General features: G+C 41.7%; 1 protein-coding gene across 1 annotated transcript in view; it reads left to right on the top strand.

Annotated features, from left to right (window-relative positions):
- The window catches only part of RNASEH2A (ribonuclease H2 subunit A), a 40829-nt gene extending 20946 nt beyond the window's left edge, over positions 1 to 19883 (top strand). The window contains exons 4-8 of the mRNA XM_077470392.1: positions 784 to 871; positions 4125 to 4262; positions 11597 to 11684; positions 13999 to 14122; positions 18755 to 19883. Of these exons, the coding sequence (XP_077326518.1) occupies positions 784 to 871; positions 4125 to 4262; positions 11597 to 11684; positions 13999 to 14122; positions 18755 to 18887 (571 nt within the window). The 3' untranslated portion in view covers positions 18888 to 19883. The remainder of the gene's footprint in view (positions 1 to 783; positions 872 to 4124; positions 4263 to 11596; positions 11685 to 13998; positions 14123 to 18754) is intronic.
- Positions 19884 to 21366: the final 1483 nt, after the last annotated feature.

Raw genomic sequence — 21366 nt, 5'->3', positions numbered from 1 at the left:
GAACTTTTCTGAGGCACTACAGAGTGGAGCTGTTGTCCCCTCAGGATTTGGCATTTGGCAGGAAGGTCCTACAAGCGGTTGTCCCGCCCTAAAAGTAGGCCTGAACTTCTTGCTTATCCTCTCAGGTGTGCCGTCCTGGAAGATGACTGGAGAAAATGACCAGTTACACTTACCGGTAACGTCTTTTCTAGGAAATCTTCCAGGTCGGCAGGCCTACTCCCTACCCTTGTTTTATTGGTGTGGTATATTGATTCCTCACAGAATGTTCCCTCTGACACCGGTGTGGGATTTTCTTTACCATAACTGAGGGTCTGAGGGAGGGGTGGGGACTTTTAAACTTGTTGTTGATTGTGTTTCCTGTCAGGTGGACCAGTCATCTCAGGTGTGCCGTCCTGGAAGATTTCCTAGAAAAGACGTTACCGGTAAGTGTAACTGGTCATTTTCCTGAATAAAAAAAGTTGATATCCGTAACATTTACCATCAAAGACCTGATTTATCCTGGAAAAAATCAAGGTACAGTTTAGGTGGGTACGCTGTAGTTGTGATGGTATGTACAGTTTTGCTAACATATGCCAAAGTTGCAAAACTAGGTTGAGGTATTACAATTTGTTTTATTTTCAGGCATTAAGGGTTTAAATTGTGAGTGTACTTCACTGAAATCTACGCTACTGTGTACCACATACTTGGGAATGCTTAAAACTTGCATAGGGGGCCATTACTCAAAAGTAATTTGTCTTAATTTGTTTGCCACAATTATTTTACCCCCTGTTCTTCTACTTCCAGGGCAAAGTACAATCTGAATGCCTTGTCCCATGACACAGCCATTGGTCTCGTTCAACACGCCATGGATAACGGCGTACAGGTCACCGAGGTATGTATAACTGGTGGTGGAGAACACAGCCCTTTGAACGTGGAGATGTTGTTATAAATATTCGGTACAAGCGAGTGACAAGTATGAATGTATGTGTATATACTTTATTGTCAAAAGTATTGTGACACATGAACTGTACCAAGGCCAAACATTCCAGAGTATGTAGGGTTTTTATCAGGGCCATTTGGGTGATTTCTGTTATGATTTAAAAAGGATCAAAAAAACGATTCGATAATAAATGGCTTCATGTGATTGCCATCCTTGAGGCTGCATTCATACCTGTGTGTTTTTGCCACGATTTTGTACTAATCAAAGGGTTACCAATGTAAAAACCTGTAATCTGCCCCAAAGAAGTTCATGATTTTTTTTTTTTTATTATTATTTATTTATTTATTTTTAGCTTAAGGCGTTTTTCAGGTGTTTTGCTTCAGGTGACAAAACGCTCAGATGTGAACAGGTGCTATTAAAGTGAATGTGATTTTTGCTTTTTGGGCGTTTTATGAGCTGAGAACCCTCAGATGTGAATGCAGCCTAAATAACGGTGAAGATATTTGGCAGCACACCATGGAACGACACAAATAGCGTCCAAACGGGTGATTTCTTGCATGATCACAACACAAGGATAGTGCAATGTTTCAGAGCTGCGCAGGGCCCCTTCGTCAGGCATGCCACATGCCTGACGAGGGGGCCCTGTGTGGCTCTGAAACGTTGCACTATCCTTGTGTTGTGATCATGCAAGAAATCGCCCATTTGAACGCTATTTGTGTCGTTCCATGGTGTGCTGCCAAATATCTTCACAGTGACTTGAACCAGTATCCAGCTGGTTGTTGCTACAGCACTCAAATCCGAGAGCGCATCCAGGGACGTGTGTGATGGGAATATGAGGTACTGCAGCCTAAATAAGACAGTTTTTGTGCACGATCTGGCATTTCGATATTGATGGAAAAATGGCACAATTTCTGCCAGGGTATGTAAACTTATGAGCACAAGTGTGTGTGTTTGTTTAGATATTGCTATAAGCTTGTCTTGCAAAACGCTCTCAAACCAAAGTTTGTATATAAAAATATACATACACACATATATATATAGACTTCTATTATATTCTGCAGGTTATATATATATATATATATAAATTTTTTTGATTAAAACCTCGGTTTGAGAGCGTTTTTGAAGGCAAGCAACATTTTAATTGACTTCATATAGGTAAGAATGTACAACATTTAGAAACTTGCATGGTTGATGATTAAAACAAGCACATCTAAATATGCAGGCATCCAGGGTAAAGCTGTCCACATAGACCATCCTTCGCACTGCCATAAATGTTATCCCTTTCACGCTGCGATCCACGAGAGCTTCAAGCCTTGCTTTCAGGGTAGTCTTCCCAGTCTATGATTGCAGACTGACGACAGCGGTGAAAGCGAGCACACAATGGAGCAGCTGTTTAAGGGCGGATTGCAGGCGATGTTTTTAACGCTATAGTGCTTTGCAGCTTGTCCTCAATTTCTAAGGACTACATATCCCATGGTACCTTGCCTGCAAGCAGTGATTCCTGTACTGACTCTACCTCCTGAAACGCTTCTAGTCACCTGTGTAGTTAAGAAGGCAGGCTCTGTGAAATGTGTGACACAGCATTGCGATGTCTGTGATTTGTGATTTTGAACCCAGCCTTAGTTTTCATTTTATGTACTAGTACCATCTTTTGTTTGTTGTTGGCTCCAGCATTAATTTAGGGATGTGGGACCTTTTTAAAGGTGTTGAATCCTTCTCACAGAAAGATTACCAATACCCAACGTTTTGTTAAAAAGGTTCTTTATTACAAAATTTGTTAAAAATAGCATTGGGGGTGTGTACCCCTTTAAAACCATGAAAGGTTCCACAACCCATATTCCAACTAAGTGACCCCTAAAGATAGAGGTCCATCCCTATAGACCAGGGGTGCCCAACAAGTGGCCCGCGGGGCCCTCTGATGTGGCCCACGACCCCCTGCTCTGGGATAGAATAGAAAGAAGACTGTTATTAAAGGTCAGTTTATTACTAAAATCACAGTGTATATATGGGCATATCTTTTCTGCAGTGGTTACTGGGCTGCTTTAAAACTGATCCGCAGGTGCAGAGCAGTATACATGTGGGTTTCCTGCACTGAGCCATAGACGTCTATTATTACCTGCGAGTTTTCTGCAAGTGCACCAAACCTGCAGAATATAATAGAAGTCTATTGCAAACCGCAGGAAAGCCAAAGGTACACTGCGTTGCACACGTGGGGCAGGTCAACCGCAGTGCACCAGTGTGAAAGCAGCCTTGGACCCCTTCCACACGGTTAGTCTGACAGTCCGACCAATTGGACCCTTTATTCACCTCCTAAGTAGTGGCAGACATAAACCGACTTCTGCTCTACCTCCAATACGATCCGCTAAAAAGTATAGCGGGCTGCGTCCGTGTCCCTTCTGCAAATGCAGAGTGGACACAGACATGCCATCCACCCGCTGCACTCATTGTGGCCCGCGACCGTTTACCAAGTCGCTTAAGTGGCCCTTGCTCTTCAAAAGGTTGGGCACCCCTGCTATAGACCTATTAATAATGAGATCTATTTTGATATATGTCAGATATTCATAGTAAAACATCAAATATCACACAAGGGAAGAATAATCAATCTGATGCATTTCACCTTGTCGGCTTCTTCAGGAGATCAAGGAGTGCAGTTAGAAAAGGTTGCTGGGAAGAAAAATGAAAAATATACATATGATTTCATACAAACATTTAGCCATATTCACAAATTACACATATTTTAGCTATAATAACTTACAATGTGAGTAAAACATTTTTTACACTCGTAAGTTATTATAGCTAAATATGCAAAATTATTAGTAAACAGTGAATATGGCTAAATATGTCTGCAATTGTATGTAAATTTTTCTTTTTCTTCCTTCCATTTCCTGAAGAAGCCAAAATGCATCAGTATAATTTATTATTCCCCTGTAAGATATTTTGATGTGTTACTACATGAGTTATGGAAGCTTTTCATGTTTTTAAAGGGGTACACACCCCAATACTATTAATAAATTTTGTATTAAAGAACCTTTTTAAGAAAAGGTTGTGTATTGGTAATCGTTCTGTTTTACCACCTTTTAAAGTCCCACATCCCTATTTACTTTTTTCTTCTATAAATATTGGGGATGTGGCGTTGATCCCTCAGCTGAGCTCATGCTTTCTTCTCCCTTTTTAAAAAAATGTATTAATTTGTTTTCCCCTGCAGATATTTGTGGATACCGTGGGTCCTGCTGAGAAGTATCAGGAGAAGCTAAAGCAGCGGTTTCCTGGGCTGGAAGTGACTGTGAAGCCCAAAGCTGATTCTTTGTTTCCTGTAGTTAGTGCTGCTAGTATCTGTGCAAAGGTAAGAATTGTGTCCAGATGTGACCATATATTATTGTAATAAAAAAGATAAAATCGATACACTCTCACAAACTTAGGTGAATCCTAAGCGTCAAACAGTTCCTCCAATGAAAAACCCTGAACAGGGTCACATCTGAACACTGGGGTAGATGAGCTATCCACAGGATGGATGGACAGGCCAGCTCCACAGATGCTGGCGCATCAAGCAGCTGCCGATGGGCTGTAAACGATCTGCTCACTGACTCTTGGAACAACCGGTCAGGAAAGCGATGTGGGCACCTCCAACACTTGGCCCAGGGAGAGCTCAGATGGAACAAGTTGACAGGGGATGCTATGTGATTGCAGGGCATTTGTTGTCATTTATTAAAAGCAAAATTTAATTTTTTAAATTTTCACAAACGAGTGATTAAATCATGCAGATAATAAAAAGGTCATTTACATAATCCAGCGAGATCTGCTGGCCAGTAAACTTGGGTGGGATGAAAGTCCAAAGAAACTGACACGTTTCGAGGGGTATCCCCTTTTCAGAGCTAGGTTTGGAATGCAGGTAGATGTTGTGGTTTTTTTTGTTTTTTTTTTGTTTTATAAGATGACTAGGATCAAATGGATTAGATCATGTGAACCAGAACCGCTCCCTCATATGGAAGGGCAAATACAATTAAAACAAATATTTCCTTCCCATTTAGGGACACGTGCCACCAGACATCATATGCATACATTTCAGATTTATCATCCTACATATCTTAATGCATGTGTGTACATATAAGGAAAAGAGATCACAGTATTAAATAAAAGAATACTTTACTGCTCAAGATCTCTATAGGCACCAAACACTGTTTCTATATGTAAATACTCACTCTCGCTCAGTTATAACCAGTTGTATATGGCCGTGGGGTGTTTGTAATGCCACAAAAAAATAGAGCGATTTCCGTGGGAGCCCAGAAGCTTACAAGATGAAAAGACTGGAGGAGCTTATGGCATGTGCGGGATTACGAACACCCCACAGCCATATACAACTGGGTTATAGCTGAGTGAGGGTGAGTATTTACATACAGATAGTGTTTGGTGCCTATAGCGATCTTGTGCAGTATTCTATTGTTTTTTTAATTGTTTGTCTATTTGTGTATTTAATACTGTGATCTCTCTTCCTTTTTATGTATACACACGCATAAATCTGAATTGTATGCATATGATGTCTGCTGGCATATATCCCTAATGGGGAAGGAAATATTTGTTTTAATTGTATTGGTCCTCCCATATGAGGGGTTCGCATCACATGATCTAATCCATTTGATCCCAGTCATCTTATAAAAACAGTCTGCCTGCGTTCCAAACCTAGCTCTGAAGAAGAGGGGATACCCCTCAAAACACTTCAGCTTTCGTTGAACTTTCATCCCACCAAAGCTTACTGGCCAGCAGATCTTGCTGGATGATGCAAATGATGGACATTTTATTATCTGCCTGATTTTATCACTCGTTTGTGAGTAAGCAATTCTACTTTTAATAAATTTCAGTGTTTCAAAGGTAATGCGCAAGGCTGGTTTTCTTTTTAGAGTTTCCTCTGACCTGTTGAGAGTGGCAGTACAGCTGATGCAGCAGGGTGATTTGTGAAGATCTGCTCTAATTTACCCTATGGCAATCTCCTGAGTGCAAGAGAATTTGTTTCTTTTTGCAGAGAAGAACAAAGCAGGACTTTTAAAACGTTTACTCAGTTGTCACATTTTCTTTAAACACTCCCAACTGCTCTTTTTGTACACCACCTGATCATATTAATGTTGTTGTTCTTCATCGTGGGATGTGTTAAAAATACTGCATGTCCATGTATGCTTGGTCCAATTACTTTGGTGAACAGCAGGGGGAGACAAAGTAATGTCATTTGTTTCCTCCTGTAAAAATTGGCTTTGGCCTTTTGTAGATATGATCATAATACATTTGTCCCAGAGTGGAAAGATTAAAAATTAACGGACACATTTTTTTTTAGCAGTTCTACATGGCAACCTTCTAGATCAGTGATGGCGAACCTTGGCACCCCAGATGTTTTGGAACTAAATTTCCCATGATGCTCCACTACACTAGAGTGTCAGAGCATCATTGGAAATGTAGTTCCAAAACATCTGGGGTGCCAAGGTTCGCCATCACTGTTCTAGATGTTTAATTTGAAGGCATTGTGTTAATAGGTTTGAAAAAAACTCAACTACATCCAGTTTAAATTTAAAGTGGTGTTGCCACCAAAAAAAAATAAAAAATAGCTGAAAATTCATTAAAAAAAATGTAAAAAAAAATAATTGGGGGAAAAAATTTTTTTTTACTCCCCTCTAAATGCCTGTTGCTAGTGTGTCCCTCGTAGTCTGCCGCCTTCAATGCCTGGGCTGGTGACATCAATTCCCCTCGCGCGGCACAGTCATCTGGGACCTGTCACGTGTCCCAGATGACTGCGGCGTATCGCAGCGCCTGGCGCCGCTTGCGCATGTGCAGTGGGTGCCCGGCTGTGGCTTCACACGGTAAGAATGCCGGCACTTCGAACAGAGCGGGGAACGAGGGTGGGCTTCGTTCCCCTGCATCGCTGGACCCTGGGACAGGTAAGTGTCTCTTTAAAAAATTTTCTTTTAAAAATAAATAAAAATATATTTATGGGGTTTCTTTTTTTTTCTGTACTTAAATTTAAACTTAAACTTTTTTGCAGTAGTGTCTGTATTCCTTAGTCACTGACTTGAAATGAGCATGAGGTTGACAGTCAGAAAAAATTATCTGTATACTAGTTTAGGGGCAGTGATTCAAAAAGTACTGAAGATAAAGCATCTACATAACAGCCATTCAACCAGCATTTCCAAAGCAGAAGCCAGCAATGGGCCACCATCTTCAAAGACAGGTTTTCCTTAATATGGGCTATAGAAACATTATTTTTTTTTTTTACTTTCTGACCCCTTCATTTGTACAGCTTTTATTACTCCATGTGACACCACCAGGCTTGCAATTTTCTTGTAGGGACAGCTGCAGATCCTATTGACGTAGGCATGGCCCAGAACTACGTCTACCCGAAAACAAACAATTTTACATGTGTGTGTTTTTTTGTTTTTATTTTGTGTGGGGCTAATGAGTAAACATTTGAAATTTTAGATGGGTGATGAGGAATGGTTTATATTATATGAAATGGTTTACTTTGCCAGTGAGCAGGTGGAGCCTTTGGCTTCTTTTTTATTGCTTTTCAAAAGAAGAATTCAATAACTGAATCTTAACACACCCAACTGAATGGGGAATCACTCAACCCCCCACCCCTCCCCTCCCTTGAGGCTCCTTTGTTTATAGGGATTTTAAAGACTTTAAGGGCACTTTCACACTGAGCCTCCCCGGGGCGTCGGCGTTCAAGTGCCGCTATTTTTAGCGTCGTTTTTCGCCCACTAGTGGGGCGCTTTTAACCCCTCTAGCAGCCGAAAAAGGGTTAAAAGCGCCTCTGCCCATTGATTTCAATGGGCAGGGGCGCTTTAGGAGCGCCTCAAAGATGCTGCTTGCAGGACTTTTTTTGAGCACTCTGCCAGTGCACTGCTCCAATGTGAAAGCACTCGGGCTTTCACACTGTAGTGAGAGGAGAGGCGCTTTGCAGCTGCTAATGTTAGCGCTATAGCGCCTGTAAAAGGGGTCTAAGACTTGGTACCCTAGACAGACTCCGGTATATATTCCGAATGTGTTCTTTAAAAAACTGGACAGCTTGATTATCTCATTTATCTGGAATGGTAGCAGCCCTGGAATACCAAATCCACTCTGCAACTGCGATCACCTTAGGAGGCCTCATCTTACTCTCCTCTCTCAAATATTGTTGGGCTGCTGTCCTTGTCACGCTCAGATGGTGGTTGCTGGAGGAGCCGGCCAACCCTGCATCCAAAGTGGAAGTGGCGTTGCTTGAGTCCTATTCTGCATTGTGGAATCTAATACAGCGTGGGCCTCGGTCCAACCCAAATATCACTCCCTCGATGCAGACCACCCTAAGGGTTTGGGAAATTGTTCGGGCCAAGGTCCAGAAGCCCAACGACTGGTCCCCCCGCACTCCGCTGTGGGGAAATCCGCAGTTGCCACATTTCCAGTCTAATCCGGATCCTGTGCTGTGAGCCCGCTTTGAAATTAAGACATTGGCAGACAGTGTCCCCTGATGACTTACTCATGTTTGACCTAAAAGAGCAACGAGAGCTACCTAACCACATGTTCTTTAGGTATTTGCAGCTCCACCATGCTTTTCGGTCCCAGTTCCCTCTATCCCTTGTGCTGGAGATCTCTGGTGTCGACCGGTTACTGAGTGCAGTGGATGAAACTAAACCCCTGTCCACTCTGTGCTCTGTCCTGGTGGGACTGGACACTTCTAAAGTCTCACAGCTGTTCTGTGTGGCAGGCAGATGTGCCTACACTGGCCAATGATGACTGGGAAGAGGGCATGCAGCAATACCTCTCTCTAGTGATCTCTGCCAGAGACTGATTCACTCAAATTAAGTTTACATAGGGAATGTTTTTCTCCACAGCGACTAGCTAGAATATACCGCAATAGAAGCTCGCTCTGTCCCAAATGTGTCTCGGAGGAGAATTCTTTCTTTCATGTTTGGTCCTGTCAACACATACAAACTTTCTGGAAGGTAGTTGTCAATTTCATTAATTGTAAGTAAAAAAAAGTACCCTGTGACCTGATACCATTATTATTTGGTATAGTCGAAACATTGGAAGCCCCCCAATCCAAGAAACAATATGTATTCTATGCAGCCTTCTATACCAGGAAGGCGATTTTGCTACAATGGAAAGGACCCTCCTCTCCGACGATACAGCAGTTGAGAACCCTAATAAATGCGGCCCTGACATTGTATAAGCTGACCTATCTGGGATGCAATTGCCCCAAAGAATTTGATAAGGTCTGGGCTCGTGAGGAGCAGCTAGCTTCCCGTGGAGTAGAGATTGAAACCAAAAGACCACCACCCATGCACTATATTGACTACTAGTCACCTATGTGACTGTACTCCATAGGTTACTTACTGAAGATCTTGCTTGATACCTATCTGCCCAATTCTGGGCAAATGATAACCCTCCAAAAGATGGGAATCCGTACACGCTCTCCTCATTTTACCATTCGCTGTACATGGTGATTTAAATATTTGGATCCTTCCCTGACTAGAGCGGATGACATTCGTAGTTGTTTACATTCGCAATAAGAAAATGCAATACTGAATATGTACCATCGTCTTAACTCCATTATTTTTAAAATGGATTACTGTTTGTGTACCATCTACATTGATTTCTTTGAATGTTGTGACCGTAACCACTGCTTCCTATTTCTCCTCCCCCTTTTTTTTTTTTTTTTTTTTTTATTGAAAATAAACTGTTAAAAAAAAAAAAAAAACTCTGTACTCTGCTCGCAGGCATGCACTTAGGTCAGCATGTTAAAGCGGTAGTAAACCCGCTATTTTTTTTTTTTTTTTTTTTAACACCTGCAAAGCAAAAGGCATAATGAGCTAGTATGCACCGCATACTAGCTCATTATGAAATACTTACCTTAGAACGAGGCCCCGACATCTGGCACGATCCACGCCGAGGGAGCTGACATGCTCCCTCGGCGTTTCTTCCGGGTATCGCGGCTCCGGCGCTGTGAGTGGCCGGAGCCGCGATATCGTCACTCCCGCGCATGCGCGCGGGAGATTTCTTTCCGGCCGCCGGCCACTGCCGGATTTTCAGGCCGAGAATCCCCTCGTGCGCATGCGCCGCTGCAGTCAGCGGCGCATACCAAGGGGAATATCTCCTAAACCGTACAGGTTTAGGAGATATTTTTTTTACCTACAGGTAAGCCTTATTATAGGCTTTCCTGTAGGTAAAAGTTACAAAAAAGGGTATACAACCACTTTAATGTCATTTTTGAAATTGTTCCACACCAGAACACTTGGTACATGCATTCTGGTGCATACACATTATCAAGATGCATAGGGGTGCCATTAAGAATTAATGACACAACTATGCACCTGCAGAAGAGCATCTTGTTTTTATGTGCTTTGTGAGAGAGCCCATGATTCTGCTCGTTCCTGCAACACACAAGTGTTAATGTAGCTTAAAGCCCCAGTACACATGGGCCGAATGTCAGGTGGTTTCTGCAGATGGTGCATGACTAAAAAAGGTCTATGATTGGCTGAGAGCACTGACCAGAGTGTTGTGGTAGGGAGGCCGCCCCCCTGTCAGAACACAATAACACGGCAGGTGAGATCACTGTACTAACATCAAATAGTACAGCGGCTCCTCCTGAACTGTCCATTTTTATTTTGTCATTCAGCTCGCTGGGTTGTGAAAGCCTGTAAGCCCCTGTACACACGGTCGGACATTCCGACAACCAAATCCATCGGATCTTGTCCGAAACTTGTGTTGCATACATACATCTTTCAGAACGTGATGACGTAATTTAGTTACGACGGGACTACGTTCAGGCTAGTAGCCAATAGCTTTGGTCTAGGAATTTGATCTGAGCATGTGTGGCACTTTGTCCAATCAGAATTCTCTACAAACGATCGGACAAAGTCCGATCGGATCATGTTGTCGGAAAATTTTACAGCCCAGCTCTTAAACTTTGTTGGTCGGATATTCCGACGGAAACGGTCCAATGGAGCCCACACACAACGCGGTCCGACATTGGACATTTTCCGTCGGAATGTCAGCCCGTGTGTACAAGGGCTTAGTGTGCACTGGGCTTTAGTCAGAGAAAGAAAACCTAAGGCAAAAAGCACCTGCTGTGGCCCCACAGTGGTCATTGGCATCAGTGTCCATTGAGGTGCCCTGTATTAAATGATTCTTTGTAAACGAATGAGGTTGTCCAGCGTGAGTATTGCTGGTGTGGTTGGAGAGAGGAAACTCTGCCTTGTAAAAGGCTTCACTTTTGCCTTTCTTTTTAGGCAGACTTTAAAGGCATCTACAACCAAGCACAATAATGCACCATTACATATGGGTTTTTTTTTCAGGCTAGGAACATATTAAGCAAGTAAGGAAAATTCCTGTTGATCCTGTCAGAAATGCAGTGTCCTTGTCACTTGCCCCTTCTAATGGAGATTAACAAAATTAATAAATTGGACATGTTTGAAGTTCAGCCTGTGAGGCAAACATGGCACCCTCCATAGATACAGTGGAGGGCCGAGTGTAGCAACCGAGGGGAGGGAAAGTGTGTTATGCGCTGCATCACCAGGTGAAGAAAATGGGGTGGGCGTTCAGAGAAACCCCTGTCAAGCAAAAAATGAACGTAACTGTTGCGCTGCAATATGTTAAATTTGTAGTTGGATTTTGATAAGTGTGCCTGTACAGTTTTAATGACCTGTATTTTCTCTGCAGGTGGCCAGGGACCGTGTGGTTAAGGGCTGGAAGTTCATGGAGGATCTGGGAGGAGTTGATACCGAGTACGGCTCCGGCTATCCCAATGGTTAGTTAAGGCAGTCCATACATTTAGTACGTTTTTTGTTGAATGAAAAAAACAGACCCAGTTCTTCCATTCACACATTTGAGCTTTTGTGTTCTGACAGCAGGGAGACTTCCGACAAAGCAGCTGTTACAGAAGTCTATCGGTAGATCGACTTCCTTACAACCACAATTTCCATACATGGATTTGACCATTCCTTGCTGAACCAGCCACATTTTGTTCCATGTATGGCCAGCTTAAGTCATGTTAAAGTTCTGTCTTACTGTGCAACACCATTCTCCTTGTCTGGGGAACTTGTCTGGTAAAATATTAGACGCCCCCTAATTCTATCCTTGACTGTACTGAGCGTTTATCAGTTTTGAGGTTTAACTAGGACTATCAATGCAGAATAGTTTAACAGACGCATACACCCATATGGATACACGGGATTACACAATAGCAGGGAGGAGTCATAGTCTTCCTCTGTCACATGGTAGGATGGTAATGTCAGTATGCATTGAATAGATATTTTTTTTATCCACTAGAAAAATATGCTGATACTTGAAATGTATCCTTTTCATCCATTCTGTGTTATGCTCATTACACAAACATGCTGACAATAACCTTCAAATGTTTGTTACATCAATCCTGTTTCCTTAGTCCTCCCTCCCCAACACATTGTCCGATAACATTGACTTGATGTGTTAATATAGATGACGGGTGCAGCATTTGTTTCACAAAGGAAAACCTTACTTCTTATTTAATTTATTCCTAAAGTGGAAGAAAAGCCTATAGCTGGCCATACAAGGATTGAAATTCGGCTGGTTCCAATCCATGTATGGTCAGGGAGGTTGTCTATCTAATGATAAACTTCTGCACAACCGCCCTGCTGGATTTTGCTGCGAGCGGTGCCACTGGCTATAGCCGGCAGCGCTGATCAGTGTGTTCTTATGGTGGGGGGGGGGGGGGCTGTCTGCTCTCAGAATGCAATAACTCAGCGAGGAGGATTCCCCCATCCACAACCGTAGGTTGAACAAAAAAGTGGATTCATCTATGACCAGCTTTACACCATCTATTCTTAAAAAATTTCCCTCCCCCTTCCTATCCTCTTGCCTAACCTGTGTAAAAAGGAGTATGTGTGTATTTGAAAATATATATAAATAAAATATTGTAGTGTGTGTGTGTTCACACACTTTTTTTATATTTTTCTTGTGTGTGTGTGTGAATATATATATATATATATATATATATATATATATATATATATATATATATAATAATTTTTTTTTTTTATGTATAATTAAATAATTTTTTTTTATGTATAATTATGCGGATGTGTGTTGTAGTCTAGCCCTGGGGTAACAATGGTGTTCCTCCATAGATAATATATATATATATATATATATATATATATATATATATATATATATATATATATATATATATATATATATAATATGTTAATATTATAGTGTAAACGCATATCATAGCAAGTGAGACTGTCCGAAGTTCTAATTGAGTCCATTGGTACTGTCAGGAGGCATCCAAAATTGCTGACTTGTTTCAAGGGTGAACCCTTCTTTGTCAAAGCTAGGCTAGTGAATGACTACCCTGGCTTGATTAGACCTTCACTTGCTATATGCGTTTACACACTATGTTTCAGAGTGTGTGTATATATTGTATATCTCTATATAGCTCTCTATATAGCTCTATCTATGTATCTCTATATATCCGTGTTTTATCTTGAATACATTTTATTGAAGTTATGTGCTAGGTCAGTGCGCCTCTCTTTCTTCTTTCTTTCTTTCTTTCTTTCTTTCTTTCTTTCTTTCTTTCTTTCTTTCTTTCTTTCTTTCTTTCTTTCTTTCTTTCTTTCTTTCTTTCTTTCTTTCTTTCTTTCTTTCTTTCTTTCTTTCTTTCTTTCTTTCTTTCTTTCTTTCTTTCTTTCTTTCTTTCTTTCTTTCTTTCTTTCTTTCTTTCTTTCTTTCTTTCTTTCTTTCTTTCTTTCTTTCTTTCTTTCTTTCTTTCTTTCTTTCTTTCTTTCCCATTGTCCTAAGACCATTGGCATTAAGAAGAAATTTTACACTTTGTACCTCTGGGTTAACCACTGTGAGTGCAGGAGAATGTTTTCTCCTCCATAGATACAGTATGGTGAGTGTTCTCGCTCTAGGACAAGGGAATATGTTACTAGCTGGATCGCTATTGCTAATCTACAATAACATCTAAAGACTAGTAAGATGTATTATAATACACTTCTTCTCCTGGGTAGAAAAGGGAAAGATGGCACTTTGATCGCAGAGATTTTCCATCTCATGTTTGTACTTCTCTATTCTAACAGACCCAAAGACCAAAGAGTGGCTCGCTAAGCATCTTGACCCTGTCTTTGGGTACCCTCAGTTTGTACGATTCAGCTGGAGCACAGCGCAGACCATCTTGGACAGTAAAGCCGCCCCGGTGCTATGGTGAGAGTGAATGTGTACAATACATTGAAAAGACTACCTATAGGCTGTATACAGTGGTGTGAAAAAGTGTTTGCCCCCTTCCTCATTTCCTGTTCCTTTGCATGTTTGTCACACTTAAGTGTTTCGGAACATCAAACCAATTTAAACAATAGTCAAGGACAACACAAGTAAACACAAAATGCAATTTGTAAATGAAGGTGTTTATTAAAGGTGAAAAAAAATCCAAACCATCATGGCCCTGTGTGAAAAAGTAATTGCCCCCTAAACCTAATAACTGGTTGGGCCACCCTTAGCAGCAACAACTGCAACCAAGCGTTTGCGATAATGTGTAATGAGGCTTTTACAGCGTCCTGGAGGAATTTTGGCCCACTCATCTTTGCAGAATTGTCCTAATTCAGTTACATTAGAGGGTTTTCGAGCATGAACGGCCTTTTTAAGGTCATACCACAACATCTCAATAGGATTCAGGTCAGGACTTTGGCTAGGCCACTCCAAAGTCTTCATTTTGTTTTTCTTCAGCCATTCGGTGGTGGACTTGCTGGTGTGTTTAGGATCATTGTCCTGCTGCAGAACCCAAGTTCGTTTCAGCTTGAGTACACGAACAGATGGTCGGACATTCTCCTTCAGGATCTCTTGGTAGACAGCAGAATTCATAGTTCCTTTTATCACGGCAAGTCTTCCAGGTCCTGAAGCAGCAAAACAGCCCCAGACCATCACATTACCACCACCATATTTTACTGTTGGTATAATGTTCTTTTTATGAAATGCAGTGTTCCTTCTACGCCAGATATACTTGGACACACACCTTCCAAAGAGTTCCACTTTTGTCTCATCGGTCCACAGAATGTTGTCCCAAAAGTCTTGGGGATCATCAAGATGTGTTGTGGAGAAATTGAGACGAGCTTTGATGTTCTTTTTGCTCAGCAGTGGTTTTCTCCTTGGAACTCTGCCATGCAGGCCATTTTTGCCCAGTCTTTTCCTGATGGTGGAGGCATGAACGCTGACCTTAACTGAGGCAAGTGAGGCCTGCAGTTCCTTGGACGTTGTTGTGGGGTCTTTTGTGACCTCTTGGATGAGTCGTCGCTGCGCTCTTGGGGTAATTTTGGGTGGCCGGCCACTCCTGGGAAGGTTCACCACTGTTCCATGTCTTCGCCATTTGTGGATAATGGCTCTCACTGTGGTTCGCTGGATTCCCAAAGCTTTGGAAATAGCTTTATAACCCTTTCCAGACTGATAGATCTCAATTACTTTCTTTCTCAATTGTTCCTGAATTTCTTTGGATCTCGGCATGATGTGTAGCTTTTAAGGATCTTCTGGTGGACCTTACTGTGTCAAGCAGCTCCTATTTAAGTGATGCCTTGATTGTGAACAGGTGTGGCAATAATCAGGCCTGGGTCTGGCTAGAGAAATTGAACTCAGGTGTGGACAACCACAGTTATAGTATGTTTTAACAAGGGGGCAATCACTTTTTCACACAGGGCCATGATGGTTTGGATTTTTTTTCACCTTTAATAATAAACACCTTCATTTACAAATTGCATTTTGTGTTTACTTGTGTTGTCCTTGACTATTGTTTAAATTGGTTTGATGTTCCGAAACACTTAAGTGTGACAAACATGCAAAGGAACAGGAAATGAGGAAGGGGGCAAACACTTTTTCACACCACTGTATGTGTATGCAGCAGAGCCTGATTAGCTCATTGGTGCTGCTCCTCTAAGTCTGTTTTTAGCTTTACAAGGTTGCAGGAGGATGGTATCGAGGCGAATCTGGCTGATGATATTAAAAAAAATAGACCTAAAGATTAGATATATACATTTTTTTTTATTTTTCATGTTTTCATTTTGTTAAGACCTTCGCAAAGTGTTGGTGCTACCTTCGCAAAGTGTTGGTGCTAGATTATGATATAATTTCCTTTTTAACAGGATTTTTACCTGTGCTGTTTGGCCTATATCCACCAACAGGGGGCACTAGCAGTGGGCGAGAATATCCACAGGGCCTTTCTTCTCTATCTGCATGCAGTTACTGTAACAGTAGGTCATGGATTTCTACCAAAGCTGGCCTTGGTTGCTAGTACCATTGGCGTTAATTAGCAGTGTCAGATTATGCCGGCTGCTGGAGGGGGGAGGAGGTCAGACAGACCTTGTGTTGTAAAGAGGATTTTCCTGCACGTCTTCTCTCCATCCCCCAACTGCTCACACGTCTAATTACCCACTTGTAAAACCACCGCAGATCCTTGAGTGTTTCTGTGCCTCTAATTCAGGTCTCGGCTTCCTGCGGTCTTCTGTTTTGATGGGAAGCTAAATCTGCTCAGGCATTTTATATGATCAGATGGGTCGGGGAAAGTTTTTAATGTCTTTAGGCATCAGAAGACACCCCTCTCTGATGGTGCTAGTGGCGAGAGCTCATTCAAACAGGTTTGATAAATTTTTGTTATTCACCCAAGACCTTTCTGCATGCGTCTCCTTGTTTCTATAGTATAAACTTACTTGCTTGCCTCAAATCTGTCAAAAATGACCTCTCCTGGTAGCCGAATTCTTCCACGATGACTGGCAATCTTGAAGATCCCCATAGATGTTGCAAGATGCCTCTTCAACCATTTCTTGTACATAATCCGCTTATGTGCATAGAAATAGGAATGTGATTGGACAAAGACCTAATTGGTACATATTTTCATCACTCCTGTTGTGCCTGCTTATGGGCAATTAGTGCCTGTCCACACCACCATCTGGTATAGTTACTGGTCACCAGTCAAACATACTGAAGCTTGAGCTGTCTGCAGGAGGGGGGGGGGGGGGGGGTTTGGTCTGGCCGTATAGGGACAGTTTAAACTGACCAGGGGTTGTCAACTCTCTTTTTTTTTTTTTTTTTTTTTTTTTTTTTTTTTTTGGAGACCAGGGCCCAGTAAATTGTTCATAAACCTTCCATACCCTAACAGTAAAAAATTGTTTTATACTCTCACGATAAAAGAATGGGAATGTAAAACCTTTATTGTAATGCTGGATGGGGCTGAGTCCTAGATGTGAGTTAGGGGACTCTGCAGCAGAGTTGATGGCCCTGTAGCGGATGGTTTCTGGAGGTAGTTGGGGGCACTGTGGGAAGTGAGGGGCACTGTGAGTGGCTGGAGGTTCTGCAGCACAAAGATTTCCCAGCACACTTGCCAGCCAGCCTGCAAAACGACCCAATTGACCCTGTCTAACAATTCACATTAAACAGAGGGTTCTGTTAGCACACATTTGCAAATATATGCGTAAGCCGCAGTGCCCACGTCAAGGCTACTGCTGTCCTAACGCTATATATAATTTTTAGAGTCTCCTAAGTTGGAGGACATATTGTAGTGGATAGATTAAGAGCATCTTTGCTTCTATAACACTGTGGACCAGAGGCCGGATGCGGCCCTTTGCTTGCCTTTATCCGGCACTATTCCTTCCACTGGCACCAACAATGGGCCATAGTTCCTACCACGACTCCTAAAATGTGGGGTACTAGTTCTCTCCAAAATCAAAGATGGGGCACTGTTTACGCCTGCTGACACCAGGATAATTGTTACCCTCACTGGTCACACAGTAAACTGGCCCTTTGTTTAAAAAGTTTGGAGAACCCTGCACATTCAAAGTAGGAAGCCGATTGGCTGCTGTGGACAACTAAGACCATTCTTTTTGGCACTTTCATGTTTAAATTTGGCTCATCCTTCTGACCCCCAGTCAATCCCCTTAGAGCAGTGATGGCGAACCTTGGCACTCCAGATGTTTTGGAACTACATTTCCCATGATGCTCAACTGCACTGCAGAGTGCATGAGCATCATGGGAAATGTAGTTCCAAAACATCAGGGGTGCTGAGGTTCGCCATCACTGCCTTAGAGGGTTATTTTAAAAAAATATATATTTGCCTTTTCCAGATGTTTCCATTCAAGTCATGATTGGCTCATTGCATACTTTGTACGCAGGGTGCTGTGGTGATACCCCCCTTAGGACAATCCATGATGCCCCGTACTCGCAGGATCACCTCTGTCTTGGCGGTTGAATAACACTGGGTGTCATGGAATCTGGGAAGACAGGACATCTTTTGGTTTCAGGACTTCACTGGGGATGTGATTTATCCCATGAGACTGGGGTCATGTAGCGGCAAGAAACCGCAGCAAAGGGATAGCTCTGGAAAAGGGATATATTGCAACCTGGGCGTGTTTATTTATTTTTGTTTATAAATTTAAATGGCTGATATTTTGTCCTTTTTATCAGCTTCTGGTAATCCATTGCTCAGCAGCACACAGGCTGGGTGATGGGGGAGCAGTGAGGAGACAATCGGTTGTGCTGTAATGCTGCTTGGCAAAAAACACATAGCAACAGAAAGAGAGCAGAGTGATCTCATGGATGACGTGTGGTCTGCTGCTGTTTTCATTGTCCAATCACAGGCTAAGGGCAGAAATATGACTAGGCTGTATTGCCTAACTGCAGCAGAGCAAAGTCAGGCCAGCAACCTGGCTGTACTGTCTGATGTGTCTGTGTATATCACTGGATAGACATCCTTTTGCAGGTAAAGCGTCTTTTGTATATATGCATATCAATGTTCTATTATGCTATTTCTCTGAAGTTCAGCTTTAATATTAAAATTTTGAATTGGTATCTCTTGTGCAGGGATGATGAAGAGGAAGACGCAGATAAGTCATCTAAGTCGCTTCTGTTGTTCTTCTCTGCAACAAAGGAATCCAAACCGCAGAGGCACAGATTCTTTCTGGAGAGACACCTGGAGCCTGTGACTGATTTATAGGGGGATCATCACCTCAACGTAACCAATATTAACTAGTTTTATAGATCCTTCAGACAGATATACCAAAATGGCATCCCTAATAACAGACACACACTTATTTTATTTATTTTTTTCTGATCGAGTCTGCACTTGGAAGTTCATTGTTTTGTTGCCTAGAATCTTGTATTATTATTATTTTTTTTTCTCAATTGAATTTGAGAAAGTCGAGGGAAAAAAAATGTACAGCAGGTTTGGAATTCTATTTTGGCTTCCATGTATAGATTAGATCAGTAATGGTAAATTTAATGGTGATTTGTATCAGAGTGTGTGTGTGTGTGTGTGTGTGTGTGTGTGCACGCACACGCACACGCACACACACACACTTACTCCAACACTTTAAAATCAAGCCACATCCACACTGTGGTAAAAGGCACTTGTTGCCGCAAAAGGTGGTGCTGTTCATTTTGAATGCCACTTTTAAAGCACTGTTACAATAGCAGGCAATTCACCTTAATTGCAACTCACTACAGCGCACATGCTGTGTGTTGTGTTTAAAAAAAAAAAAGTCGTTTTTGACTTTTCGTGTGTCATGGTGGGCTGCCGGGCCATTCAAAATCAGTGGGCTGCCTTAACTCCGTACACATTAGAGTGGTACTAAACGCATTGATGTAACTGTTTACCTAAGCCTCAGGGAGGCTGCTTATTGTAATAGGCCAGTAGGATTGTGCAGGTGTGTTCATTTCATACCTGTAGCAGTTTACCCCCACCCTTTGTCACCAGGATCTCATTTTTAAATCAGAACTGTGCTGGATCAAGCACCTTTCTTAAGGAAACACACACACACACACACACACACACACACACACACACACACACACACACACACACCAAATAGAAAAGGAACTCTGCTTTGTCCTAGTTAACTAATTGATCAGAAAATCAAGTTTTTTTTATTTAGTTTTTCTGTGCTTCTGTAAAAGGAAACATTTAGGAACATTAAACGTATTATTTTGTAAATGCTTGTCGTGTTTTCTTAAGAAATTTGCACGATTCCCCCATCAACACATACAGTGCTGACGGGGGTATCCCTCCTGCCGGGACATTGCTTCCGGCAGAACTGGCCAAGATTTGAACATTATACAATTTTCTTATTCAGTTTCCTTTTTAGATTTGCCTTCACCTATGTAGTGCTAGGGTCTGCCTGATTGCGTACAAATTTAAAGTGTTTAGGTTTGACCTCGTATTATATGGTTGTGGAAAATATAAAAAAATTATCCAGCCTAAGGCTTCCCTTTTTCAATTGAAGTCAATGCATCAATACGCCTCGATGTGTGTTATGCATGTAGACATTAAGTGCACTGCAAATGTGCAATAATGCAGATTAAAACCATTTTGATATGCGTTTTGATGGCATTTCCATTGAAAATGCATCAGTGGGAAAGAACACATGAGTGTGAAATCGGCCTAACGTGACACTGGTAATGTTTTCTTGTAATTTCCTGATTGTGATAATTAACAAAAACAGGATTCAGTTGTAACTTAAAGTGGAACTTTAGTCTTTTTTTTTTTTTTTTTTTTTTTTTTTTTTTTACTTTCCATCTAATAAATCTTCTGCCCTTGTTACTTAAACTTTGGATAGTAAAACATTTTCTTTTTCTGCCAAATACTTTATACAGCCCACTTCCTGTTTCTTGTCTTGTAAAAAGCCTAGGCTTATGACATCATGCACAGCTCTCTGTCTCTCACTCTGGTGAGAGTTTGTCTGGAAGGGAGGGGTATGAGTTATAAGAGAGCCAATGAGAGCTGGAAGGGTGTATCTGTGTAAATCCAGGAAGTGAACAGGCAGCAGCTTCAGCTGTCCACAGTTAAAATGGTTGCAGCCAGACTCATTGGAGGTAGACTTCTGCAGCGTATTTGGCAAGTACAGAATCACAGTATATATAAAATATGCAAAGTGGTTGGAGGGAAGCTTCAGAATGGCAAATATGCTATTACAAATTATGTGATTAGACTGCAGTTCCTCTTTAAATATATTGTGTAGATCAAAGAGTGACAAAGTGCTACTCCAGCCCAAATTTTTGTTTTCAAAATAACAAAGAAGGGTCAGAATCTTTTTGAATTTTTTTTTTTTGTTACTGCTCTGTCCTTGAGATTTACCCTTGCTTCCTGGCAACAAGAAGTGAGCCAAATCTTTGTAAAGGGCCATACACACGATCAGACTTTTTGACAACAAACATGCAAATTAGCTGTTTTGGAGCAACATCCAACCGTGTGTACGCTCCATCGGACAAACTTTTTTGGTTTTCATCTGACTTTTGTTGGCTGTGCGAACGGACAAACTTTCTGGCAAAAGTCCGATGGAGCAAAGTCTGATCGTGTGTACAGAAAACCATAGGACTTTCGTACAAAGTACAAACAGGCATGCTCAGAACCAATGCAAAAGATCAGCCAACAATACAGAAGTTGACCAAAGGTGGCGTTAAAGAGCAGAAAAACCACG

This window comes from Lithobates pipiens, unplaced genomic scaffold, assembly GCF_037356315.1.
Source record: "Lithobates pipiens isolate NorthernLeopardFrog02 unplaced genomic scaffold, aLitPip1_a1.2 Scaffold_8, whole genome shotgun sequence".
Taxonomy (NCBI): Eukaryota; Metazoa; Chordata; class Amphibia; order Anura; family Ranidae; genus Lithobates; species Lithobates pipiens.
This window is presented reverse-complemented; position numbering and strand designations above follow the sequence as displayed.